Source organism: Enoplosus armatus, chromosome 3 (assembly GCF_043641665.1).
Source record: "Enoplosus armatus isolate fEnoArm2 chromosome 3, fEnoArm2.hap1, whole genome shotgun sequence".
Taxonomy (NCBI): Eukaryota; Metazoa; Chordata; class Actinopteri; order Centrarchiformes; family Enoplosidae; genus Enoplosus; species Enoplosus armatus.
The window spans coordinates 24,731,639-24,759,121 of NC_092182.1; the positions used below are offsets into that span (position 1 = coordinate 24,731,639).

The 27,483-nt window shown below is 40.6% G+C and overlaps 2 protein-coding genes and 3 non-coding genes across 6 annotated transcripts; all 5 read right to left on the minus strand.

The window, feature by feature from the left end:
* Positions 1-1,788: 1,788 nt before the first annotated feature.
* On the minus strand, positions 1,789-13,146 carry ahcy (adenosylhomocysteinase). The gene is made up of 11 exons (XM_070902289.1): positions 13,052-13,146; positions 9,897-10,087; positions 8,131-8,206; positions 7,217-7,369; positions 6,065-6,177; positions 5,422-5,629; positions 5,100-5,187; positions 4,833-4,950; positions 4,578-4,700; positions 4,297-4,368; positions 1,789-3,230 (listed from the first exon to the last, which is right to left on the minus strand). The coding sequence occupies exons 1-11, from the start codon at positions 13,077-13,079 to the stop codon at positions 3,099-3,101; spliced, it is 1,302 nt and encodes a 433-aa protein (XP_070758390.1). The 5' UTR covers positions 13,080-13,146; the 3' UTR covers positions 1,789-3,098.
* Positions 6,400-6,535, minus strand: LOC139283523 (small nucleolar RNA SNORA17). Its single transcript, XR_011597326.1, has one exon. It is a non-coding gene; the product is annotated as a small nucleolar RNA SNORA17 (small nucleolar RNA).
* On the minus strand, positions 7,442-7,577 carry LOC139283524 (small nucleolar RNA SNORA17). Its single transcript, XR_011597327.1, has one exon. It is a non-coding gene; the product is annotated as a small nucleolar RNA SNORA17 (small nucleolar RNA).
* Positions 8,472-8,605, minus strand: LOC139283514 (small nucleolar RNA SNORA17). The gene has a single exon (XR_011597318.1). It is a non-coding gene; the product is annotated as a small nucleolar RNA SNORA17 (small nucleolar RNA).
* Positions 13,147-16,751: 3,605 nt separating the features above from the next.
* Positions 16,752-26,334, minus strand: LOC139282762 (charged multivesicular body protein 4b). 2 transcript variants are annotated; one of them, XM_070902630.1, is made up of 5 exons: positions 26,004-26,334; positions 19,787-19,964; positions 19,428-19,542; positions 19,002-19,128; positions 16,752-18,862 (listed from the first exon to the last, which is right to left on the minus strand). In XM_070902630.1, exons 1-5 carry the CDS (start codon positions 26,185-26,187, stop codon positions 18,798-18,800), a joined length of 669 nt encoding a protein of 222 aa, XP_070758731.1. In that variant the 5' UTR covers positions 26,188-26,334; the 3' UTR covers positions 16,752-18,797. The 2 variants fall into 2 exon arrangements, with proteins under 2 accessions (XP_070758731.1, XP_070758732.1); XM_070902631.1 differs by having other exon boundaries at positions 18,993-19,128.
* Positions 26,335-27,483: the final 1,149 nt, after the last annotated feature.

A 27,483-nucleotide genomic window follows, 5' to 3' on the forward strand; every position in this document is an offset into this window, starting at 1 on the left:
GCAGGTGAGCCAATACTTTTGGCAATATAGTGTATACAGTTAAAGCTGGGCACTGTAGTTTTTAGCAAATGTTACTCAAACAGGAGAAAAGTGTGCATTTGTTGGGGACTATTCTCAGTGGCGGATTAATCCACATGTGGTGCTCTGGAGGACAGTGTGTGTGTGGGACTGAGTCAACATAAACTGCAGCACGTGTGTTTATGGTAATGAAGGAAGATGTCACCCAGTGCAACTCATTCATGTGTTTTTTGTAAATAGCCTTAAGAATCACTACACTCAACCAAACCTACCTTTAGCCTGACGTTTGCTCAAAATGTTTGTGTTCCTTGTTGCCCGTCATTTTGTTTTTATTCTATTTCACCTTCATCATTTTATTCACAACAAATGATTGATTGATTGATCGAGTGGGTGGTTGACTGAAGTCCTACAACCACATCAAGCTGAAGGATCTATTCTCATTAACATGCTGATCCCCAGGTTTCAAACACGGATCTAAAATCTCCCTGTTATCTCTATTCAAATATCTTTTATCATACTTACTCATATTACTTATTCGGTTTTGTCGGATCATGGACCGAGCTCCCTACTCTTTTGCTTGCCGGGTAGTGTCACCTTATCTGAATAAGGTTTTGAGAGGTCCTCCCATCCCCCCCTCTAAGGTTTAATTCAATCAGCAGACTTTCTGAGTGGCTCTGAAAATGATTTAAAGTGCTTACATCTGTATCAGATCTGCTGCTCCGACATCTGGTTTGTGTTTTGTCGGCTAACTCGATTTTTATAATAAAAATAGAAGCTCTGATTGATGCCTGGAGCACTTGTACAGTAGACGATCTTATCAAAGTGTTCAGCTGGTGGGGATCCCCAGCCTGTTTGGATTGAAAGCCCAAACAGCAGCTTCCTTATCAAAATATCACTTCAGAAACAAGATCAGCAAAATGTGTCCGCAATTTCAGTGCAAAAACCATCTCCACTAACAAAAAAAAAAGTCCTCTACTCATGCATCAGGATCTGGGTTGTTTACCACCTCAGGTAAGTAAGCTACTTTAACTGTTTAAGTATTTTTATTCACCAGAAGATAGAGGTTACTGGAAATGAAGGGAAAGAAGTGGAACGACAGGCCACAAAGGTCCTCGGCCGCAATCAAACATTGCATTTACAGAATATATGGCATGCATTCTTAACCAGCAGCGCTCTCGCTTAGGTTTAGTTAATGTTTTAGATACTCGCTTTTCCCAAGAAGTCAGATTTGATCCTACGTCTCAAAGTGTACCTTTATCCTCTTCAAGGAACTTCAGTTTTATTAGAACTTTCAAACCAACATTTCATGCACATAATTTAACACTTTATGCGAGATCAAACTGAAAGTGAGCACACCCGACAGGTCCGACGATCCCTCGGTACAGTGAAACGGCATGCGTGCACAGCAACAGCAAGTACGTTGTGTAAGATTTTAAGTACAAAAGTTGCTCTGTAAATTGATGTCATTAAGGACAGTTCGAGAAATACATTTACAGATTGCCTTCGTTTTCTCTTAGATAAATTTGACTAATCTGGGGATGTTGCCCGCTGCTCGTGTTTCACAACTTGACTTCTTTTCAGCCATGTCGCCATGCTTCCAGATGTCAGCTATTAGCTGTAAAATGCTTTTCCGATACTGCGAGGACTCTTATTTCTGTAATTTTCACTCCTAAGGGTATCAGCATGTGCATCCGTTTCAGTTCTTAATTGAGAGAGAAGGACTTCCACTTTGTCATAAAATGTGTCTCACCACAACAATGAGGAGAAACATTCCAGAGTCAACATGTTTTTATTTTTCATCGTCAAACTTGACCGCTTCAACATCAATCCATCGTTTACAAGCAGCTGAACTCTTCAGGCTGTAACCGTTGAGAACCGGCGGCGCCACGCAACTTCACCCTGATTGGCTACAGTGAGAAATTAAAAAGGAACTTGGTTGGGGGGGAGGGGGGGGGGCGTTGCACATTTTGGCCCTTCAAATCAATTAAATAATTACAATAAAAAAGGAAGAAAATTAGGCAAAAGAATGAATAAGACTCTATAAACCAGGCAAAAACGTGTGCTTTGGGTGGTTCCTTTGGCAGCAGTACTTCTTTACTCTCTACCGATCAACCTGGATAATTAGTAAACACACCCAGTACATTCCCAGTCTTCACACAGTTCAAGTACAGTTTTCATGAAGTGCTAACTCGGGGCAGCATTAATGCAAATACACTGGGATAAGGCCACTGTACGCTAAACCGTTTTGCCTCAATTCACTAAGATACAAAAGAAAAACCTGTTCCGTCACCTCCCACCTCGAGCTAATACGAGACGGAGGGAAGAGCTCAGATAGAAAAAAAAGCATCAGGGTTTATTATATTCCATAAATGGAGAGGGAATGACAAACAGCAGGAGGAATTCTCTTTTAAACAGCCACAGTAGCACTTGATGGTGTTTCAGCCGAGCATTGTTGAGAAAGAGACGAGAGAGAGAGAGAGGGCCGAAGATATTGGTGCATGTCTGCGTGTCGGAGCAAAATAAGATGGTGATGAGACAGTTGAAACGCAGGGCTGGATGTTGCTTTGACGTGTGTGTGAACAAAGAAAATTTTTGACAATCTTTTGCACCCTCCCGATGTCTACAGACTCCCACATAAAGCTACTGACGGAAGCTCTGGGTTGATGCAGTTTTCTGGGGCAACAATTTTGGCTCCAAGGAAATGAGCGATTCAACACCAGCCATTTGGCAGATATGGTTTGATCTCACCTTAGTAAAGTAGAACAAGGTGATGGCTTCCAATCTTCAGCCAGCCAAATCACTTGGATCGTCACAGGATGCCACTTGTGAAATATATTTCTTTAGCATTTCATATGGAAGGCTAGTTAAGGGGGACTAAAACTAACTGGAAACTGTCTCTGTATCCCTGAAAAGTTGACATTTGGAAGTCCAAAACAGCACCCAAAGTGCAACCTGGCCAAACTCTCCAAAGTGCTCCCATGCACCAAACCCTGCAACACCAAAACCCTTCTAGCCACACCTCCTTCTTCTCCTCCTCCTCCTCCTCCTCCTCTTCTCCTTCCCCCACCTGGAGAAGGGGCTCAGTAGCGATAGTGGTCCGGTTTGAAGGGCCCCTCGCTGGGCAGACCCAGGTACTTGGCCTGCTTGTCTGACAGCTTGGTCAGTTTCACTCCCAGTTTATCAAGGTGGGCGGCTGCCACCTGCTCATCCAACTATTGAGACAGAGAGAAATGGTCCAGTTAGATTAAAAAAACAACACTGGTATTTGCTTACCGATCGATTTTTCTACCACCTAGCTTTACTTTATGTATACTCCATTTGATTACCTTTTGGTTGTCTGATGCTGAACAAATTTTAGTCACAGCAATGTTTCTGACATGCAGCGATTGCTTTTTTCAGAATGAGGCTGAAATGATTTCTGATCATTTAACCAGTTCAAAATGTGACCCTTATCATTAATCTAAATAGCTGCAGACCAAATCTGACATCAGTCGACTAACGGATTGAGCAGTATTTCAGGGTGTCCTTAGATTTGTAAAGTGTTCCTGTTGTGCAAGACTATTCTGTTAAACAGGGAGGAGTACTTCAGTGAGTGTGAAGGAAAGAAGGACTAATGTAAAATTGAGAGAAAAAAAAATAAGCAGCACATCTTGGATGGAGCATGATGTTCTGTGGGCATAACCCCGCTCCTTAAAGCTCCACATCATCTCTTGGCTTTTTACTGTTACTCCCTTTCTGAGCCGGTTAAGCTCCAAATAAACCTTCAATCCCTTGCATTTAGCAGCAGCTCCCTCTTCCTGTTTGGTTTAGTATCCTCGCTCTGGTTTAAAATTCCTGCCCGCCTTGTGAACCCTGCTCCCTCTGATGGAACAGCTCTCTCAATATTCACTGTAAAAACATTTAACCTTTTACATAAACATTTAAAGACACTAAATCTGGAGATTCCTGCTTCAATTTCTTCACTGTGGTTTTCAGGCAGAAGTGAAATACATTTCATGCCAAGATCACAATAAGGGCCCGACACCCAGCTTGGTCTCCATTTTAAATGGATCTTTTCTATTTTCTGGTTACAATCCTGAATACTTAGACATCTGGTGTATAGCCCTTGCATAAAAAAAAACAAAAAAAAAAAAAACACTTTACCTCTGACCTCAGAGAGATTTCACTTTGTGTGAGATAAAATAAAAACTCCCATTGAACCAACTACTATAATTTTAGGCCCATCCATGTCCAAAACTGTATAAGATACAATGCATTAATCATAGTGTGGTTTCTGACCTTCTTGGGCAAGAAGTAGACTCCCAAGGGGTATTTGGCGGTGTTCGTCCACAACTCGATCTGAGCCAGAACCTACAGGAGATGAGACAAACCGTTTAATAAAGCAGACTGGATGCACCCACAGTGCTATGATGACAATACATCAAGGCTGGAAATTTAAATCTTGTTGCTGCTTTGAAAATCATTTTACCAATCATTATGACTTAAGAGAACTTCCAGTTTCTACTACTTGTATTATTATCCATATTGTCCCTTCTCTGGCTCACTCAAACTCACAGTACCTGATTGGTGAAGGAGTTGCTCATGACAAAGGAAGGGTGTCCCATGGCACAGCCCAGGTTGACCAGTCTGCCCTCGGCCAGGATGATGATGTGACGACCGCTCTTCAAACGATAGCGATCCACCTGAGGAGAAGGATTACTGCTGCTGTGATGGTTCAGATACCGAGCAGGAATACAGATGGCAATATAAGCCTAGGGCAGCTTAAAATGGAAGAAGTGACCATGTATTACTAAAAAAAAAGTTTGTTTTCCTACCTGAGGCTTGATGTTGACCTTCTCTGCAGCGTTTTTGTTGAGCCAGCTCATGTCGATCTCACAGTCGAAGTGTCCGATGTTACAGACGATGGCGTCGTCCTTCATGTTCTCAAAATGACTGAAGGTAACAAATACAGTTGGGTTTTTTTCCCCGTACAAGAACTCAATAGTATTTAGGATATTTCCCTTTGTGGAACTTCAGCTACTGAAAGTAGCATTTCAGTTCAGTTCAGTTCTAGTGGAAACATCAGAGTTGGTGAAACTTACTGTCCCAGGATGATGTCCTCACAGCCGGTGGTGGTGACGAAGATGTTTCCTTCCTTGCTAGCCTCATCCATGGTGGTAACCTCATAACCTACAGAGCAACAGACGAGAAGGGTTTATATTGTAAACTAACAGTTTGTTTCGAGAATAGACTGATCAAAATGTTTTGGGATGAATGCCACCCATTATTCACCAGCTCAACCTACAAGTTCATATTTAGATGTACATAAATAGAATAAATGTTGGGTGCCAGTGCCCTCTCTCCATGGTGTTTAAAATCAGTGTTCATGGCCTTAAATATACTGTTTTGGCAGTCACCACCTACCCTCCATGGCGGCCTGCAGGGCGTTGATGGGGTCGATCTCTGTGACGATGACGCGAGCTCCGAACCCACGCAGAGCCTGGACGCAGCCTTTACCCACGTCACCATAGCCTGCCACCACGGCAACTTTACCAGCAATCATCACATCAGTGGCTCTCTTGATGCCGTCGATCAGGCTCTCCCTGCAGCCGTACAGGTTGTCAAACTTACTCTGCAGGAGAGAGAGAGAAGGAAATTATATTACTACATGTTATTCAACAGGATGTTAGTCTTTTTCCAGACAAAACAGAAGAGTTTTCACTTAAGGGCCTGGTGTCAAATTTACATTTTACATACATTTCCATAAGTCAGAGCATTCCCATGACCTCTAGTTCAGAGCCATTCATTAGCTAGACACTTACAGCAAGCATTTCAGGCAATACAAACGGCTCAAAAAGGTCTACTAGAAAGTCAATTTGCAGTTTGAATCCTATATCATTGTTGAATGAATCGTGAGACTTTATCTGTCAAAACATGTTTAGAAAAAAGGTGGTACTTAAACTATTCCTTCATTAATTAATGGTTCCACTGATGAGGATTATTATACATTTCTGTCCACCTTCTCAGTCACACTACAGGATGCAGCTGTCGACCGGAGGCATGTTACCTTGGTGACGGAGTCGTTGACGTTGATGGCGGGTATTTTCAGCTCGCCCTTTTTCATCATCTTGTACAGGTTGTGGACACCTGTGGTGGTCTCCTCAGACACTCCACGGATACCTTAAAATACAAATACATATTTTTTACCAGTTGCAAAAATATTCCACAGGGGTAGAGCACTGGAGTAAAACACTGTTGAGTAAGTTATCATTTCATAAAAACTATGAGACTCATTGTAACTACATTGTGAATCATCATAGTCTGACCTCTCTATGGTTACTTATATTTCACAGAGTAATTCAAGAACAGGCTTTATGCATGCAAATACATAATGTGTGTTTAACTGTCGGTGGTGAGAATCACTCCGAGTCCTCCGTGTGTTGTAGAGTCTCAGTGCAGACTACCACCGGTCTCTCTCTGCCACCTTATGACACAGCTGCAACACTGACAGTTGGGCTGCAACGCCTCAAGGGGCATTAAATCAAGCATTATTATGTTATGAGAGATTTTTTTTTTGTATTTTTTCCTCCTTGATGGGCACACAAGTCTATCATAACACCCTGAGCATTAATTTTGTATTAAGTTTATGTATGAAAATATTGTGTGAATACTGCCAATTTAAGTTCAAAATGATGTAACATTGATGAATTGCAGCTGTTGTACGAGCCAGCCTGTATCACACAACTATCACCATCTAGTGTCCAAAATTCTACTGCAGCTTTACATTTAATTAAATGTTAGAGTGGGAAAACCCATCACCAGCCACTGTGCACTGCATGCTGGGACATCTTCTGGTCAAAACTAGTTTCCTGCAGCAGCCACTTCAGAGAAGAAAAAGCACCAAAATCATGTTTGTTTAACTACCAGACTGAGTGGACTGGTGGTAAAATTGTGAAACTTAACCAGAACTAAGATCCTTTGTGACATCTGAGATCACCGTCAGAAATATCTGGTCACTATAATTCTATGAGCCGAGATTTAGGAACCACCAACAGCTGGCCAGGAAACAAACCCTCACCAAAATGTCAGTGATTAAAACTACGAGATGCACCGTGTATTCAATGAGATCTTAAGCCTTTTTCTAAAAACCTTCAACTAGGGAACAGGGGAGATGATAAACAGCGACCTCATAATAAAACCGTGTGTAAAACAAACCAACCTGCCAGCAGTTTGGGATACTTCTGGTGGATCATGTTGGTGAGGTCTCCTCCGTCGTCCAGGATCATGTTGAGGGGCTGGCCGTCTTCGAAATACACAGTCTGTTCGATGCACCACACGTACTCCTCGTCGGTCTCACCTTTCCACGCATACACTACACAAAGAAAGAAAGCGTGTCAGGAGAGAATCAGGTGAGGATATTCTCACCCACTGGCAGCCAGTCTAAATTGTTGGTGGTGAGAATCACTCCGAGTCCTCCGTGTGTTGTAGAGTCTCAGTGCAGACTACCACCGGTCTCTCTCTGCCACCTCATGACACAGCTGCAACACTGACAGTTGGGCTGCAACGCCTCAAGGGGCATTAAAACATTTGACATACAATAACTGGTGAGTAATATCCTTTATTTGACCTCCCTGTAGTTGCATTTCGCTTGACACGGAAACCTCAGAACTGTCTTTTCATCAGCCTTATGACAGTAGAGTCTCAGACGCTAACAGTTAGCTCCCGCTGCCATACCGGGACACCAACATGCAAATGACCTGGTACAACTTTAGACCACATCCACAATATACAGACTCAGTCTGTGCGAAAACAACATGTATCCCACACACTTTAATGTCAACAAGCCACAAGATGTTTCTCGTTTGTGGGTGAGAAAAACACCAGCTTGGTGTGGGGAGGGGAGGCCAAAAAAGGAGAGGAAAAAAAAAAGATGCGTTTTCAGATTTTAGCCACTATGGTGTGGATGTACTCCAACAGTCTGAACCTCAGACACACTTTTTACAAGTAGTTGAATGGAAAGTTTTTGCTGAGACAGCAAGAAAGTCATAATACACAGCTTGTTGATGTTTGCAAACCTGACCAGGTCATTTCATAACTTAACACAGTCACACACACACACAGTCAGTGTGTTACCTGGAATGCCAGCCTTGGCAACGGCGGCGGCAGCGTGATCCTGAGTGGAGAAGATGTTACAGCTCGACCACTGAACCTGAGGAGGAAGAGAGTTGAGACTCATGAAGCATCCAACTTTTCTTTCATTAGCGGACTCTAATTTGTTCTAAAATCTATAAATCTAAAATTTGTTTATGTGAATTAACTTCCCATTATATAGTTTACTTGTAATATAATTCTTGTCAAAGAGAATCAGGTTGTGCATTATCATAATTTGATCTCTACCTGGTAACTTTGACAGGTACATTTGTTTCACTGGGTATTTTAACATCCCCACGGCTACAGTACATTTTCTATGTTAAAGTGTTGGTGGTGAGAATCACTCCGAGTCCTCCGTGTGTTGTCGAGTCTCAGTGCAGACTACCACCGGTCTCTCTCTGCCACCTTATGACACAGCTGCAACACTCAGTTGGGCTGCAACGCCTCAAGGGGCATTAAATCAACATACAATAACATTTGGTGATGAATGATCTTATAATTTAACTAAAACATATCATCACACAGTATTTTACCCTTGCTGGACACAGCACATTCACTATAGCCTCAATGCCAAAGGTTATCACACTCTGGTCACATTTATGGTTAATCTTTGAGAAGTTACGATGAGCATTCACTGTACATAAGGTCCCACTCTGTATGAATATAAATGACTGGTAAATCATAGTAAAATCTTTACAATTGTGTGTCAGATTATTTCTGAAAGCAGATGTGATGAACTGCCACTGCATCGTGGACCAAGTCAACACATTCTGCTGCCATCTAGTGTCCAAAACTTCACTGCAGCTTGAAAGAAATCACAGGGAAATCCAATTGCTGTCCAGCTGCATGTAAAAGTGTTTTTTTTTTGTTTTTTTTTAAAGGACGGTTTCCTCCCAATAATCACAGTACTGTAAAGTCAATTTCAATCCGAGAAATTAAGACTGATCACTTTGTTGAACTTTTAGAATATAAAAAGACAAACTAAGAACCACCAACTTTGGTAGCAGTAACAGGTAGTTTTGCAAGCGACACAATTACAGAGTATCACCACCACCACGAAGAGAGAAGTATAATCAGTTGACAGAGAAAAAACATCCAAGCTGAGAGCAGGTTACTTATTCTCTGTTGCTTCTCAGGGTGCAGGTTTCCACAGGACAAAACCAGTCATGGTCAGACAGATAAAAACCAACATAACAGAACACAGCGGCCTTGAGGCAGACAGAGGGAGAGAGAAAACCCCACACAGTTCATTCACATAAATGGATCAATAAACTTGTCCTCTCAGTAACTACTGCTGTAGTGCACAGATGGCACAAGTTATACTGGGCAGCTCCTGCTATGAAAGAGAAGCCACGTTATCAGTAAACCAAACCGCTCCCTTCTCTGATTAATCCTTTTGGCTTCTTCATTCATATAAAGACTAACTGAGCCAGTCCGCTCTCACCACTGTACAATAAAGTATGATGGAAAGGATTAGGTTGCATTTGTTTTTTGGACCTGTAATGCTCATTTTCTAAAATGTTCCCGAGGACAACTCATCTTTCCTTACCACTGAGAAGTTCTCAATGATGAGCAAATAAAATTAATGTGCCTTAATGTGGCAAAAGTTAATAAACTCTTGGAAGCAAACTCACATTACATGTCACCCTGGTGGGAAAATGTTTTTCTGAAGTTTTTCTGAAAGACATGAATGATCAGTGGATGCTCTCTCAATGACTAAGTATTAATAAGCAGCTGGTAAATGTTACCACAGCTCCGAGGGCGGTGAGGGTCTCGATGAGCACGGCGGTCTGAAGGGTCATGTGGAGGCAGCCGGCGATACGGGCTCCCTTCAGAGGCTTGGACTGACCGTACAGCTCCCTCATCTTCATCAGACCGGGCATCTCATTCTCCGCAATGTCGATGGCCTTACGCCCCCATTCGGCCAGGCTGATGTCAGCTAGGATAGAGAGGGAGAGACAGCAGGATGTTAAAGGGGTCATTTTTTCAAGCTTTCCATTTGCAATGGACTCAATTTCTTTAATCCTGTTTGAAGCTGCCATGTCTGAAGAAATTCACTTCATATCCTCCTGCAATTGTTTAACCTCTTAGGTTAGTAAATCAAAATTTTAATAACATACCAAAATTAATGATAAATTATAAGATTAAAAACCAATGAAATGGATTCAAAAAGGTCTAAAATACAATCTGGAACGAGGTCATGAAGAGTCTTAAATGTAATCAATAACATCTTAAAATCTATCCTAAAACAAACAGGGAGCCAATGTAAAGAGGCCAAAAACGGGTGTGATCGTATCTCTGGTTAAAAGCAGACCAGCTGATCTTGAAAACAGATACTTTAGATGATATCTGCTAATGTTTTTCCTGATGTCGTTTTCTAACCAGTGAGAAATGGCCTTCTGTCTTCTGACCATGTTGCTGCTGTACTGGGAAAATGAACACAAGCACAGCTGTCTGTACAGTCACTCCCTTCATATCCAGACAGCTGCTGTTGCACAAATGCAAATGTATGCAATAGGGAAGTGTAATTATGCATTTAGAACATGACACTGAAAAATAAGCAAAGTGATCAAAAACTGATCAATACCTTTGACGGCATAAAGTTATTCAAGGTTTATTTCGTAAACATGTCAGAACAAGTGCACATTGAACAAGAGTTTGTGTGTTGCAAACAGTCTGGATTGAAAACTTAAACCTTATTAATCCTCACTGACTGTGATTCACAACTTAAAAATAAAAACGTCAGTGGTTTTCACTTCTTGTTTCTTTTGCAGCACTGTGTACAAAGTGTAAGCCCCAACCAAGCTGCTGACCATGTCCCTTTATGAAGCGAGAACCATCTCTGCAAACTAATCAACTGTTCTATGCTGCAGGTAGACCTCAGGGTGAGGGATTAAGTCCCAAAGTCCAACCCACCCTCCACCACTACCACAGAAGCATCAGCCTGTTCAAACACACCTCAGCAAGGCTAACTGCACTGAACCAGCACTGGGCTGAATGGCCAGCCACAGAGAGGATTAGAGCCACAAGTTCACACAGAGGTCAAAGCATAGACTGTATTAAAGAAGTTCTATACAATCTGACTTTTTGTGAAGGAATGGAGTCACCCCCCTGCTGGCCATTAGAAAGAATGCAGACCCGGAGGTTGGTGCTTGGGTCAAAGTAGTGCCTAAACTAAAAGTCAGTGAGTGAAATCTCTTTGGGGATGTGAATAATTGTGTGGTAGTGTGTAGCATTTGAAGTGCAGTTACCCACCAAAGGCCTGTTATAGTTTATGGCCACTGGTATGAGTGCCCTCATGATCGAGGTAAACTTTGTGCCAACGGTAAAAATCAGGCCAGCCATTAGAAAAGAGAACAAAGCCAGTCCTGTATGTAGAAGTGAAAGCTTTTATGTTCTGTTCAAACCAAGGCTTCAGTGTAGTAGGAATATCGGGTTGCCACTAAAACATTTATTATTAATTGATCAGCTGATTATTTCCTAACCTAATCTTTTAGCCTATAAAATGTCCAATAGATGCAAGGGGAAAAAATCCCCATCAAAAGTTCCAGAGCCGCCAATCTGTATCAATAACAAAATACATTATAATATAAAACCGTATTATCATTTGTCCTTCACATGTGCGGCAAACCTGATATCCTAAAAGCATTAGAATAGAGAATTTACATGAGGCAAAATGCAAGATTGGCCTACAGACAAAATGTTTCACTGATTGACTGCTAGTAGTAGATGAGTGATCAATCAACGTGTCAGGACTTGGTGGAGGCAGTCACTGGGTTGAGCTCTTAACACATTGCATGTAGTCAATGGAGAATGTGTAAACTTTGCCCCAGAGCTATCTGTTAGCAGAAGGTTGTGCAACATCTTCTGCTTCTAACCAGCTGCTTCACATTCATGGACCAGCAGACGTAACAGTAGATAATTAATTATTTTTTATAATATTTATACATTTTACAATTGCAGATATTTTAAATGGAGCTCCTATTTTACGTGCATTTCTGATGCCATTTTTGCAGTTTTTCCATTCCTACGTTCATTTTGTTCCTTTCAACGCAGATAAGTTAAAGGATGATCCCACTTTTTTTCCCCACCCCTCATGAGATGCTTCACCAATTCTGGAGCAAAACAAAGACAACTTAAGCAATAAAAGACGGTTCTACTTAAGTCATAAACTTCAAAACATTTGCAATCAAAAGTATTTAGCTCTCAAAGCTGTTTTACGAAACACCACGTGTAGTCTCGGCATTACTACGGTATGAGAGTTACATACATTGCAGCTCAGTCTCTACCTGCTCCTGTCACTCATGCAGAAACTGGCGGTGAGGCGCCAGGCAGCACGGGAAATGTAGTTTAAAAACACAGCCCGAGCCGATGAACCTGACGCCTCCTGCTCCGCTGATAAACTACAATATCCAGAGGCTGCGGACGTAGTTTCTGTTCACGGTGAAGACCATGCTCTGAGCTTGTACGACTGTTACATGTCGATTCATTCCCAGATTTGAGCAACTTTGCAAACTGCGAGTGTCTGAAGGTGTACATTTTACAAGTAACAAGCTGAACTAGCTGTAACGGACGACAAACGTGCTAAAACAGCCTGCTAAGTGACAATAACACCATCCAGTTGACCACACGCTAGCAAGTTAACGTTAGCAACAACGAAGACAAGAGAGAGCTATCGCTTACAAAACCTGAAATTAGCGGCAAAGCAATCTTAAACATCCGACTACATTTGTTTGGTGGCACGATTAGATGATTTTAGGCTAAATTCGGCCGCTGAAACAACCGTTACGTTAGCCGACACGCACATTGCCTCATACTTAACAGCATGCTAGCTAACAAAGCCACACTCCTTCACAAAACAAAAATTATAAGCACAGTTAAAACAATAAACATTGACACTGACCAACTTTGTAGTTAAGTTTGTCGGACATGGTTCTTTTCTGGTGTTTTGTTGCGGGGAGGTTGAGAGCGGCGGCAGCCTAGCCGACGGACAGAGGTAGAGAGGGAGGGACAGAAACATGACGGCTCGCTTTTTATCCTCGAAGCCACATTCAAACCAGTTTACACGACAGGGCGGTTCAAACCCGGATTTACGCTGGCTTCCTATTGGCTGCAGTAGCTCCCGCCCCGCGTGTGAGTGATTTGATTGGATAACGGTTGATGTGGTACGGTCAACCAATGAGAACTTGAGGTGCAGTGTGGGGCGTGAGTATTTGGAACAAGTTTTGTCTGGACTTGGTGTTTTCCAAGTTGGCAAATAATAAACAGTGTAACTATCATATTACTATTACATCACTATTTTATAATTATGGGGTTGAATAATAAGGCACTGTAGGTTACACAAGCACTTACAACACATCGTGTATAGTTTTATAGTTCTTACTTGTACTAGAATTAATGTTGTACTGCAAGTGTTTGTTCTGTGAGTTGAACTAGGTTGTGAAATACTCAGGTGAATGTGTGTTGGAACTGGAGGATAGTTTACTATAACATAATGTAACATGTTTACATTAGGTAAATGCAAGGCTGAATTACCAACCAGGCAAGATGTCCAACTGCCCCAAAATCCCCACGTTGACTGTGTGTTAATGGTAATTGTGTGGTGAATTGATTAATTGCTTTGCTTTTTTTAAAGAATTTTCATCAGGCCCTGTGTCAAAATCTACTAATTGTTTTAGTTTTTACTGTGCTCACATGGTTTGATTACCATAAGCTAAGTGACACAGAAAGCCTGGGGCCAGATACCTGAGTCATTCAGATGAAAACGCCTATGAAGCCAATGGTGCCAGCCAGTGTGGTGTAATCTACACAGATACAGTGTAGATATAAGAAAGTTGAGTATCTGCTCTTTACTTTTGCAAGGGTAAGACTCAAAGGCAGTGTAAAGGTACGCCAGGTCAGAGAATGGTGTGGAAAATGAATCAAATCTATTCTATTTGTAAGACTAGTGGAGCTATATAGGCAGGAATGACAGCTGGTCAACTCAGCAGGCCATGGCAGTCAGATGACACTACTTATGAAGCCAGTGGGGCCAACCAATGTAGTTTAGCCAAAGGTAGCCATAGCCATATCTTAGCCTAAGATATACGGTCTGGTTAAGCAGCCACGTATCTCCTCTTTGCTTGGGAACAGGTGGAATTCAAATGCAGTTTAAAAGTACGTTTAGTCTGTTAAGGAATGGTGTCACCTGTCAGAGCTTGTTGGTTTGGGAGCGTGTACTTGTTGGTTTACTCTACAAAACAGTGAAAATGGCCCAGAAAAAAACACTAAAAGGCATCAAAAAAGGGCACCATGGAGCTGACAAATGATTCTTGGCGCATCAAGGTGGTCAAACTGGAAAACACTGAGGACCAATTAAAGATTGAGCACTTCAAACCATTAAAGTGCAAAGATCATCCTGTATCAATAAGCACTTTTCATACATAAAATGCGGAAATAAATTATAATATAGTAAAGAATGCAACATTAAGCCTTATACATGTGTGTGTGCATATGTGCTAAAAATAGCCATTGCCCAACCTAAACTCTAACCCCAGCCTTGGCCTTTGCTCCAGTATTTTCTCCATACTGGACCTGGTTTCAGCGTCACTGAGAGCACCGTTGTTGCTCGCTGAAATTGCACAAAAAATATGATGCAGTGTTAAAAGACAATTCTACACACACACATATACAGTATACAGTATACACAGTGCAAGGAGAATCAGAGATATATTTCAACCTAAATAAACAATGTCACTGATAATGTGTTTAACTTGACAAATATTATAGTATGAAAAGATTTTCTCGTTAGATTTCCAGTTACTTGGGTTCTGTTTTACTGAAGTTTTTGTCAAGGAGGACGTCACTGACGTGAGATATCGGACCAATTCATTAACAGATCAGATTATTTTTTTATAGAAAATATTCTAGAATATGTACAGGTCTATTCACATGCTAAATGATGCCTAATTTGTCCCACAATTACAATATACGGTCGGGAAATGTAGATACTATACCATAAGCCTAGAAATACAGGGAGTGAAAGACTCAAAGCCTCATGTTGAAGCAGCTAAACTCAGCCCACCGGTAGAAACACTATACTACAGCTAATTTAAGAGCGTGTTTCAAGTGGTCTTGATCTGGACCACAGCAGACTGTCACCCAATCGGTCTCAAGTCTTGCGGGTTTGAGTCTAAATTCCTGTTAAACACTCTCAGAGGCTGGAACGAGGTGTACTCAGGTCTATATAGTACATAACATTCCACTGTCACCAAATCACTACAGCTCTTTGTTCAGATTTTAAAATATTGAACTCACAGGGAATATTTCTTTCCTCCTAAGAAGGATTATTTATACAGTAGGATTATTTATTTTTGCCTTTATCACTTAAGTAGATTATGAATACAGTCAATAATACAACTGCTAGTGCAAACCACAGGTGGCCCTGCATAGTTATGCCATTAAAACACATTATTCGACACTTGAATTGTGAATGAGCCCTCAATGATTTGTCGAATTTAAATAATAATAATAAAACTGCATCCAAGCTATGTGAATTTAAGTGTCAAATAAATGATATTACGACAAAGTTATTGTATTTGTAATAAGGGAGCATATATACAATGTAATAACATGCTAATTTGCACAACATAATAAAGACTTACATTCCTAATATACACACAAAGCAAAGTTTCACTATTGAATTCTATAACAAATATATTATAAGTCCTCCATTTACAGTGAACATCAATGTTAAACCTCTGCTCACCAGCATGACAACAGGCAATGAGGTTAAAGTTCAGAAGAGCATTTTTGTGGGGATCAAGGTTTCCTGATAACTTTGTGTAAACATGCCCTTTAAAGGATTTTTGGTGTAAAAGGTCGTGACTCTTCAAGTGTATAATCTCACCTCTGAGTAGCACTCAGACTCTGAACAGTGTGAGGAATATCTTAATAAAGACTTACACAAAAGCAGCCTCTTTGTGGCACATACTAGTTTTGTGTTAACATTTAAAATTATACATTTAGTTTCACATAATATGTTGACATTATAACATTACCGTGTTAGCAAGCTAACAAAGTAACAAGTTCCAAGTTCTTATCCTGCATCCCAGCATTAATTATTGTTATTAATCAAAGTATTATCAATAACTCATCCTGCACTCAGGGGCCATTACATAAATATATCCAATCAAATGTGATGAGGCAACTGGCTATATGATAAATAAAACACTAGATTTCTTTAGCACATGGGCTGTAGTGGCTAGCAGAGCAGCATCATGGGTCAGAGGTGAGGTTTTAGAGAGGTCTGGATGGAGGCCAACAACTGTCTACAACTGTGTAGTCGGTGGTGTCCAGCTCCAACCTGCTGTGGTTCTCCAGAGACTCCATGTCGCTCTCTCTTGTCTACTTTTGAGCAATGAAAGTGAACTGCCAAGGATTTGATCGAGGCCCTCTCATAATTAAACTCTACTCCTATGTCAGCTGTATTTACAACAGTTCATGTTGTCATGTTCTTGTCATGAAAGACAAGAAGCCTGAATAACTATGCTTACTATTGCTAACTACACAGAATCAGGTTCCAGATGGTCGCCGATTGAGGTATGGACAAATGCAACAGTGTCGATACTTGCATCAAATCCCATCTTTATTAAGATAAACTGTATACAACCCCAGTCACAGGGCGACATTGCTGCCACACAGAAAAATCTCCAACGTCCAACCTCTTGATACAGCTCTGAGCAGAAGTGGCTACAGGTCCCACTGTGTGTCTGTGCAGCCACATAGAAGATGAGTGATATTTGAGGTAAACAGAAAAGAACTCTATTGGCATATGCAGGTTTCTTTTCAATAGTGTCTTTAAATATCAGGACTGGGGTCGACACGCTCACAAATGACGTGATTTCGCATGACAAAAATGAGCAAAAGTTTCAAATCAGTACTTCATTTAATCTATTTATTTAAGGTCATGTTGACTTGACTTTGGGTCACGTTTAAAGTGGTCTCAGCCATCCGTTTGATTTTGGATCTACCCCAATCCATCCATGCATAAATGTACCTGCTGATAGGAGGGAAGTGTAGCTACAGCCATTTTATCAACCGACATGGGACCATCACGTCTCATGTTCGTGTCTCAATTTTGCATTACAGCTGAGTCAAGAGCAAATGAAAAAGTATCCAGCTCGCCATCTCAATTTGACTAAATATTCACAAGAGGTCACTGTGTCAAAAGGCTGAAAAAACATCACACACACTCACACACACATTATCTTTAAATTCAAACAATGTAGGATTTTCTCAGAGTAAATAACTGTTAAACAGACAGACAAGGCGCTCGAGGTGTCAGGCACATGCAATTTAACAGAGGAATTCCAAGGTGTTGTTATGAGCCCTTTGGCAGCCATATTGGAGGTCCACTACTCCTGACAATGTGTAAAGTGTCATAATATAAGAAAGTAGCTTTGGTTGATTTCTGCACAGTTCGGATTAAGAAGGAGGAAAAACGTTTTTTTTGACTTATTTTAAAGGGGCACAAGCCAAAAAGGTGGGAACCACTGAGCTAAGGTATCAAGTAGAAACTAGCATCGGCACCTCATGCCTTGATAATTGAGCCTGCTAGCTAACAGCTAACTTTCACTAACCGACTGAGGAAGAATGGTTTCTGAAAAGGATCTTTTTCATATCTCTTGGCCTGTCTGGTTGTTAAATGTTTTGTTAAGCAAATTCAGCTGCGAAGCCTGTTTCAGTATTAGCATTTGAGTCACAACTAGGAAGCGTACTGATGGAATTGGTAAAAACCAGGCACTGGTGCTACTGTAATATTCAGTGATGGGAAAAAATAAACCATTTATATATAAAAAAATGTTTTCCTAATTTTTTTAACGTTTTAGAAATGTAACTGATCAGATCCAGAGTGATTAATGAAGTTGTCTGCGGAGGAATGGCTGAGAAAGGGATCAAACCCTGGATCCTCCCATTACAAGGGGTTTCCACTGCTGTAACATGTCACCGTTTTCTAGTTTGACAGCAATATTTCAATGAGAAAGTCCTACATTTTCATCATTTATCTTTTTTTGCTGCTGTTGAGATTTAGAAGAGATGGTGTAGACGATGGGTGGTTGTCATCATTGAAGAAGAGCAGAGAGATGACAACGCAGGAAGCAGAAAAATGGCTGAGTCATGTCGTCTTTCTGTTTTTGCTTTTCTCCCCCACACATTTGTTGATTCTTCACATTCCTCCCGGAAACAAGCCTCACCCTGTTCCCCCACACACCCTTCCCTCGAAGTATGCACTTGCACGCTCCTGACATAAGTGCACTTTCATGCACTGTCTTTCCTCGCAAAGAGAACTTCGATATATATAACCACAGGCTGTCAGACATTTGCTCTATGCCCTTTAGAAACAGAGGAGTGTGCAGCTGGAGCAAAGAGATTCTTACTGTTACATTAATCAGAGTAGAAAAGCCTGGGTTCATTTCAGTGAATATGTGCACAAGTGCATACTTTAGGGTTGGGGTACGGTTAGATAGTGGGACGTAAGCTTTAAGACAGAGCAGTATGCCAGCTCAGTAGCCCAGAGTCCCTGTCTCTCTTCCAGATGTCTGGGACCAGCCTGGTAGCACAGAGACAGACAGGAGAGGGGCTATGGCTAGCTAGCAGGGCAAGCTAGCTTAGTTAGCCGCCCAGGCCTCAAGATCCGCCATGTCGTCTTCGTCTTCTTCCTCCTTCTTCTTGGCTAAAAAAAGGAACAAATAGAAATAAAGCATGGAATATAATTATCATATTGTGTAGACTTTAGTGATGCTAAAGTCAATAAAGTATTTCTGATTTGTGTGTGCATTAAACAGAGGTTTTATGAAAGTGACATATAATACCTGGTCTAGATGGTAGTGATGTAGATGGTACGCTGGGTAGAGGAACGTCCTCTGTTCCTTCGATTTCCAGAAGATTTTGGTCCAGCTCTTCCTGTTCCAGCTCCTCCAGCTCGGCCATAAGCTCATCCTGAACACACACAAACACAAGTAAGTAATCAAGCAATAAGGTTTGTGTAGGGACACCACAGACATAGACTAATTCATTTTAGAATAAATTTAGAATTTTCTCCATTTTATTCTGGTGCCAGCAGCTGCAACTGGAAGAGTACATTAGGTTATGGAGACATAAGTGAAGACCAAGTGAAGTCTAAGCTTTTTGCCTCCATGTCTCAAGTCAACTTGACTCAAAGTCGAGTTGCCAGTCCTCATTTTTTGCAACTCAACGCAGGTAAGAGTTCTGGAAGTGGTTGTGGTTTTTGTTCTCACCTCGTCAAACTCATCTCCAAAACCAATCGGTCTGGAAATTACATCCGAGATTTCTTGAGCCACTTCCTGTTGTTCTGTGATGTCCGCCATCAGATCATCTACTTTGTCTATGTCCCTGTGAAACAGAAGGACAGAGAGAGAGAGAGAGACGACATGAACATGTAACCATACATACATACAAGTATAAATAAATCAATATAAAACAATGGTAGACCATGTGCCATTTAGATCTTTGGGCCACCAACCAAAGTATTGTCTGCATACAGTAACTCATAATACTTACAATAACTACTTACAATAACCTCAGCACAGACAAAAGAAAATTGAACCTGTAACTTGTTTCTAAATGTCTCTCTTACATGTTTTCGTGTGCAGCCTTCATTGCCTTGGCGGCGAAGCCCATGTTCTTGAGCACTTCTGTGTTGGTGTTGGCATTCTCTAGCGCCTCCCTCTGGAACTCAATAGTAGACAACGTCCCGTCAATCTGAGCCAGCTGCTTCTCATAACGCTTTTTCCTCTTCAAGGCCTGTAGAGCCGCTGGACAGGAAGAGACAAAGTTAGTTCAGGAGACAGCCACAACTCTGCCAATGTTCTCAATATAAAAACAACTCAGTGGGTGTTGATGAGGTATTTTAAGAAGGCTTTTTTTCTTTCAGGGGTTTAAATGTAAACCCTAGAAGTGTGAGAAAGCGAGAGACAAGGCAGAGACAAATAGTCAATTCAGTAGCATAGCATGCATAACTGAAGCCCAAAGACAAAGACACATTCTGCTGGTTGGAGACATGGTGCTTCTGAAACACTTCCAGTGAAAATTTGAACTGCGACAGAGACACAACGAGCCACAGCACAACCAGAACATGAAGCCATGACCAGCAGACCTTTGGTTCTACGTGACAATGCAGCAGAAGCAGCTTGCTTAGTGGTGGAAGGACAGATTAGGAGCAGGAGGAGTTGTACTGCTGTGAGATGAGCTGCAGAGAATTGTTTGCATGTTGAATTACAGTGTTTGTCCTAATGGAGCAGGACTCTGTTAATCTGATAAAATCCTGTCTGAGCCAAATGTCTGCCTGCAGACGCAGTTTGCTTCAGTCAGGCTGTTTTAGGTTTGTCCCCTCACACACACAGAGGACTGGCCTCATCCAAATTAACTGGCAGAGTAATATTTGGGAAACCTGAGGCAACTGTTGGATTGGCTGGGATTTCCACCACTGGAAAGGACCCCTCTGACTGGTTTTGGTTGATTGCGAAAAAGTGACGTTTGTAGCATGTGTTGAAACAATGAGTTGATTAGTCAATCATTAGAAAATGAACTGACAATAAATTATTGTTTAAGCCATTTATGAAACAAATATGCCAAAATTTGATCTGACTGTTGATCAGACAAAACAGGCAATTTAAAGAAGCGCTCTGGGAATTTTGATCTTTTCACTGTATTCCGACCTTTAATAGACTACACAGATTAATAGATAATGAAAATAACTAAACAAACCGTCTAAAACTCAAAGATATTCAATTTACAATAACATGAATAGAGGAAGGCCTCACATTTTAAACTGGAACAAGTGAATATGGCATTTCTGCAATTGTTCTCCTTGAGTCTCAAAATTGTTAGCAACCAACATTCTGTCAATTAACCAATCGATGAATTCACTGGTTGTTCCCGCTCTCCTTGTTACTGTATATTCTTTATGTAGCATGTCAGGTAGGTTTAAATACACAGACATGATAATAAACAGGGAATAAACCAGAAACAGGGAAGTCCCCTTTGGTGCTGTCATGGGAATCACCTCATCAAGGGAGCCAGTGACAATCCTGCTGAGTCATATGTGCTGAGGAGGAGGGGTGATGAAGTAACAAGAAATAAGTGTGTCGGCTGGAGTGTGTTTGGATTACAGCTTTAGAATTAAGATTAGAAGATGAGATTGAAGTTACATAAGGTTTAGCTTTAAAAAGAGATCAAAGTTAACATTAGTTAAGATAAGGATTTGGGTTTAGCCATATAATACTTTCTACTTGCTGTTGCCCTCTTGAGTAGCAACAGGTAACTAAAATGAGTTTAACTACAGTAAAGATGACGTAGTGGAAAGTTCAGTGGAAGGCTGCTGTTATCTGATTCAGACACTTCGAAACAGGAGTGCCAGTTAGTAGTGTATATTTTGTTTTTAGATAGATTTGTTTATACAAAGATGCACAGACATAAGCAATTATCTTTGCTTTAATCCTGCTTTGTTGCTGCCACAGCAATGCTGTCCAAGAGCAGAGTCCCGCAAATGTACACACACTCAGACTTAAAAAAGTGTTTTAGAAACACAGGTAATAGTATACAGGATCAGGATATCAAGTAATCAGTATTTCTAACACAGTCTTCCTGTATTAACCTGGTTATTCTTAATCCTTTCAATTGAAAAAGCACCATGTTGACAGGAAACCTCCACCAGGTTTCCTGTCAACATGGTGCTTCTGAAATGTAGGCTCTGCATGTAAACACAAACCACAAAGACTGATTCATTTTGTGGTATACAACTGACGATGGCATGAAAGGGTGTCATGCCATGAAATGTTACCCGATTATAGTGCCAATGTGATGATTGTGTTTTATGCCCAAAACATTTTTTTAGCCACGCTAGAGGCTTGGTAATGTTGGTCAGTTGGCCCACCACTTTGGTCCAGATTGATTTAATTTGTTGTTGATACCCAACGTGTAATCAAAATCTGCTGGTTTTAACATATAACTAGGCTTTATCACACACACACACCCACACACACACACACACCTTTATCAATCTACTGTGTGTGGTCAGTCTGGTCCACCAGGAGCCAGACAGCGGCTGACAGTTCCAGTTTGATTAGATTATATCAGCAGCCGACCCTTTTCCTGGACTGATAACATCATTACCCAACATCACACAAACAATTATTAGATTATCTGGCTTGCAAAGCTGCATTCAAACCGCCTGCCTTGAATTTCACAAGGTTGGTGACCCACTGTTTTTACTGTTGTCCTGCTCTATTCTACCGACAACCTCTGTGGCATTTTACAGAAGTGACTGACCCTACGTATAAAGTCTGATTCACAAGTACAGTCCGTTTTGTCTGTCACATGGTCACCTCCATGAACTCTACTCAACTGAAATGTTATTGTTGCTGACACTTCGGAGAAATGAATCCATTTACTGGCTGTTGTGGAATATTTTCAACTAGAGAAAAAGGCTTTTTGATGATGGGTTGTCTGTAAAACCTATTTAAGAATATACTGCTGACGTAAAGCAGAAGCTGTTACATAGTCATTTCTCACCATGATATTATTCTTCAGTTCTGTTTCAACTCTCTGTAGCTTGGAGGAAAAACCCAAGTGGAAAAAACAAAGCCAAAGAGCACTATTAAAATCCCTGATGTAAAACAACAAGAAGGAGGTGAAGTATAGTCATAAAATGTGGAAACACGAAGTAGTTAAACCTAAGAGGGCCACCGTGCAGATGCTGTTATCATGGTGGGTTTGGTGTGTTTGCCACGAAGAATTTATCTATTGCACGTATTGTTGTTGTTAAGTGACAGGACGAACTATGTTGAAAATCAGGTTTCAGCGTTGGAAGCTGGTGTACCATGTAATTCAGACAGGGACTTTTAAAACCAGTTGTAAACGAGATCATAGTGCTAGTGGTCTCAGTGTTGGTGTTGTGCTTTTTTTTCTGGAGAGGATTTGTGGTTGGATCACAGATTTCCCAGCAACCACAGCTGGCTGTATTTTAGCGTCATGTCATATTTGCCAAAAATATCATGGCAGATGGTTTTATCACACTATTTTGAAAAAAATCTTCTGAAACACTACTATCAGCTGAATAATCATTAAATGATAGTGAAATTTATTTTTAAAACTTCACACTCTGTTCGTATTGGATTTTATCCAGTCTAACAAATGTGACAATGCATTGAACTGTATGATGCAACGTTGTTGGACTCCGCAAAAGCACTAACATAAAATATACGTAACATCGTAAATAGGAGCCTGTTGGTTGCTAAAAGTATTTGTGCGTTTTCATACATGTTCTGACTTCTTTTGGGTGTTAATGGTTAAAATATTTTTTGAAAGGGCAGGACCTGTGTAAATGCACACAGAAAGTAACAGTGATGGGCCGTGGCACAGTTGTACTGTTGTTGTACTGTGCCACTTACACCATCCGCCCCTCTGCACAAAGCAAATGCAACAAATGTGGTACTGGTCTCGTTCTCCAAAAGATGAAATAAAACATTCACCGCAGTCAGAGCTGAAGAAAGAAGAACATAATGTGTGAGATCTTAAGGCAACCAGTTTCCTCTTTGTCAGTCACGTCAAATATGCTGGTTGTGCTTCAGGAGGTTGACTATCTAATGTCGGCAAAGCAAGACATGTCCACGATAGCTAAAGCTAACAGGTCTCTCACAGCCCTCTAAAAAGTACGGTAGTTGCGGTAATAGGAATTCTTGGTCATGTTATTATCATTAGTACCAGTCACTATTATATATAGTAAAACCTCTATACTAGCACACCTTTATATGTAATTGACAACTGGATACTGTAAATTTACTGAGCAACATTTTCAATCAATGTAAACCATCTGAGAGTGGTTTCTGACTTAAGGTTAACATGACAGTCAGCTTTCTTGTCTTTAGCTCTAGTCTCTTCTCCATAACATTACTGAAACAGGAGAAGTGTCACATCAGTTAACCTGAACAAACTGTTAGCAAACTAAATAGCTTGCAGGCTCATTTACAGAAAGCCACGTCTGCATGCCCTCATATTTTCCTTTTATGTGTTCATCCATCCATCACCTATACCTGATTATCCTATTCACAGTTATGAGGGGCTGGAGCCTGTCCCAGGATGCATTGGCTGAGAGGGAGTGCACATCCTATACTGCTCACCAGGGCATCACCGGGCTAAGTGTTTGTACTGAGAATCGTTCCAAACTAACAAGAACCAAAATTTGTTTTTGTTTTTTAAACAAAAACAAATTTTAAATTGGCTTATAAATTCCTGAAAACAAAGTTTGGGCCAATTGCACCTCTGTCTATGCAAGACATAGAATACAAGCTACTATTATTTTTACCAAATGGGTGACTGTTTATGGCGGCTAAAATCTGCTGCAAATTAAAGTGTTTTTTAAAGCATATTTCAGTTTTTTTCCTGGTAGAACACCCAGTACCACATAACAATGTGCTATTTCTACCGTTTTCCTCTCAAGTGTTATTGCTTCCATGGCAGCTTTCCAGAGTTGGTAAATCATGCCTTTTTAGGAGTTTACATTGCTGTGAAGTGCCCGAGAGTTTCATAGGCCTTCAACTGAACTTGCTGGTTTATATTTCATCAACAGTGTTGTGAATGAGCTGAATGGTCGACTATGGGCCTAAACAGTGTGAAACCAGTGTCACAGCCTTCACAGGCACATTCAAAACTTGTTTAGGCACAAACCTGAACATAAGTCAGTCACAGCCTTGTAGGCAACTGTGGCCTCTCCCTGTGACAGGTATTGCTATGCTAGATAGCAAATACCTGCCATGCCATGATGACATATTGTTATTTCATAGAGTAAATAATCCATTAAAAATCAAAGGCAATTGTAGCCCCATTGCATACTTCTGTGCATGACAACACGCTTCATATGGTGACCTTCACAGGTATAAAGGGCTACAAATATTTCATGTGAATGGACAATGCTAGAAAAACACACATGGACACTCTTTTAAAAGTTATTTACAGAAAAGTCTCCTACTGCCTACAAGTTAAAAATATTTCCAATCCAAGTTGTGACTTCCCTATAACGTGTTGAAATTGCATTATTAAATAATAGAGGGTAAAATAAATATAGACAAATGGATCTGATGATAAAACTTATTATATAAAAATAATTAAATAAAAACGGTGTCCTCATCATCGAAATCACGGAAGGAAATAGTAGGAAACTTTGTCATCTTTAGCTACCATCTTTGTTCAGATCAGAACAGAGTCACTACTGGGGAAATGGGTTAAAAGTATTTTTTTTTTATCATGTAGCCGGCTAAATATTTTATCCAGATAGTTAGAATAGCCTTTGAGGATTCTGGAAATACTTTCAACAGAGCTGTAGGTACTACTTAACTCTGTCTTGAATATTATGGTAATATATGACAGGCACAATCATACGGAGTAGACAGAAGTAGCAGTAGCATGAAACAGAAATGAAAAGGAAAGAGTACGAACGTGTAATATTATGCAAATGTTAAGTGTAATACCTGGATACTCTTACCTAGAATGTTAGTTATATTACTAAAAGCAAGTCGCAGGTCACAGTTTTTCAAACTTATGCTTAATTTTGGCTGGTCAGTAGACTTTTCACAGTTTAGGAGTCTACAGCTTCCTGTGCTTCCTTTAAAATAGACATTTAAAAATGGAGTCTGGCGGCCGTGGTGGTGGTGACAGACCTGTGTTCAGGTAGGCAGCCTGTCAACTGCCAACTTTCATGTTCCTTCCTCTTCCGTTAGCCTGCGGGCTAACTACCAAACTTAACTAGCGGTTTGTCAAACCCGTCAAACCACGAAGTTCAGAACCTTTTTCCTCACCTCGTTTGTTTTTCGTGCCGTTCTTCTTCGCCGTCAGGAGCTCCTGGTCAATTTTCTTCTCTAAAAAATCCTGTTTTTTGGCCAACATTTCCTCGGTCTCTCGGAGTCGCTGGACAGCCTCCTGGGGTGTCGGCGCTTTCCCACCCTTACCCCCGCTGCCGAATAACTTACCAAACAACGACATTTTGTTATTAAATGTGAGCTATAACGGGTGATTTAACCGTTCACAAACCGCCGGCACTTTGTGATACCGAACAGGTAATCGCTAAATTGCTCTCTTGTCTTCCTTGTCAACTATCGTCGCCGAGCCGGAGGGCTGCTGCTGCCGCTGTTGTTGTTTTTGTCTCTTCTTCCGCTTTGCCGCACAGGCCTCGTGATGTCATTACGTCAGCGCTATTACGTGAGTCATGCGTGAGACATGCTTTCAGGGGGAATTTCACAAACGAGCAGAAACCGTTTAAATACATGATGCGTAATATTTCTAAATATAAGAATTTCAATTACTTCTATTTTACAGATTACATGAAAATGTATCTTCTTCTTCTTCTTCTTCTTCTTCTTCTTCTTCTTCTTATTGTTTGTTGTAGTTTTAGTAGTATTTGTACCTGTTTCATATCAGCTTTCTGCCGAATTACATTGTGCAGTGTTTTGATCTGGTATTGTACAATGACTGTGACATTTTTGAGTGAAGAGGTACTTTAAAATTGTTTTCAACAAATCAGTTTCTGAATAGATTTGAGAGTGAGAAATAGGCCACATAGACTGGCTAGATCACGGTAAATTAAGAATAACTGCAGATATTAAAATCAAGATATATGATATTGGTAATAATTGACCAAAATGTATAATCAGGTCAGCAGACACTGAGATTAAGAGGTGAACCAGAAGAAGATTGGGGAACAACTGTGAATCAATTAAAAGAAAGAGCGGGATTACATTTTGGAGGCAATACATAAATGTTCAAAATCAGTGAGGAAGAAAATGATCACTTTTAATTCCAGTCATAGAATATATACTTTACTTCTGTCAAAATGTATACGATGGATACTGCTCTTAACACTGATCTCTGTTAGCATTGTAAGCTTGACAAGAGTACATTTCTCCACATGATTTGGTATTGCCCCAAACTAAAGATTATCTGTGGATAATGTCCCTTGTGATCCAATGATGTGATGATGAGCTATAATCAAAACACTGGGCCAAAGCTCAGGAAGCAAATGATAACTGATCAGAGAACAAACTGTGCATTTCTAACTTTCTCTTTAACCTTTGTGAACTGTATAATGAAGAACAACAGTTATAGAGGGACAGAACAGTCCTACCACATCTGTTATCCTGTGACACACAAATTAACTTGTATGCTTTTTAAAATATATATAATCTCATGGTTGGTTTTATTCACATCTTTATCTAATACTACATTGCCTTCTGTTTATCCTCCACATTCAATACTGAGAACTGATTAGCCAAGACAACACAG

Bases quoted from the DNA above. Each gene is read 5' to 3' on its own strand.
- LOC139282762 (XM_070902631.1), bottom strand. From the start codon at position 26,187: ATGTCGTTGTTTGGTAAGTTATTCGGCAGCGGGGGTAAGGGTGGGAAA. The intron at 19,543-19,786 runs GTAAGAGAGACA...TCTGTTTCACAG, and splicing joins AAGGCTGCACACGAAAACAT to GGACATAGACAAAGTAGATG. The intron at 19,129-19,427 runs GTGAGAACAAAA...GTGTGTGTTCAG, and splicing joins TTGGAGATGAGTTTGACGAG to GATGAGCTTATGGCCGAGCT.
- ahcy (XM_070902289.1), bottom strand. From the start codon at position 13,079: ATGTCCGACAAACTTAACTACAAAGTTG. The intron at 4,951-5,099 runs GTAAGTTTCACC...TGTTACCTTCAG, and splicing joins GAGGACATCATCCTGGGACA to TCATTTTGAGAACATGAAGG. The intron at 4,701-4,832 runs GTAGGAAAACAA...CCTTCTCCTCAG, and splicing joins AGGTCAACATCAAGCCTCAG to GTGGATCGCTATCGTTTGAA.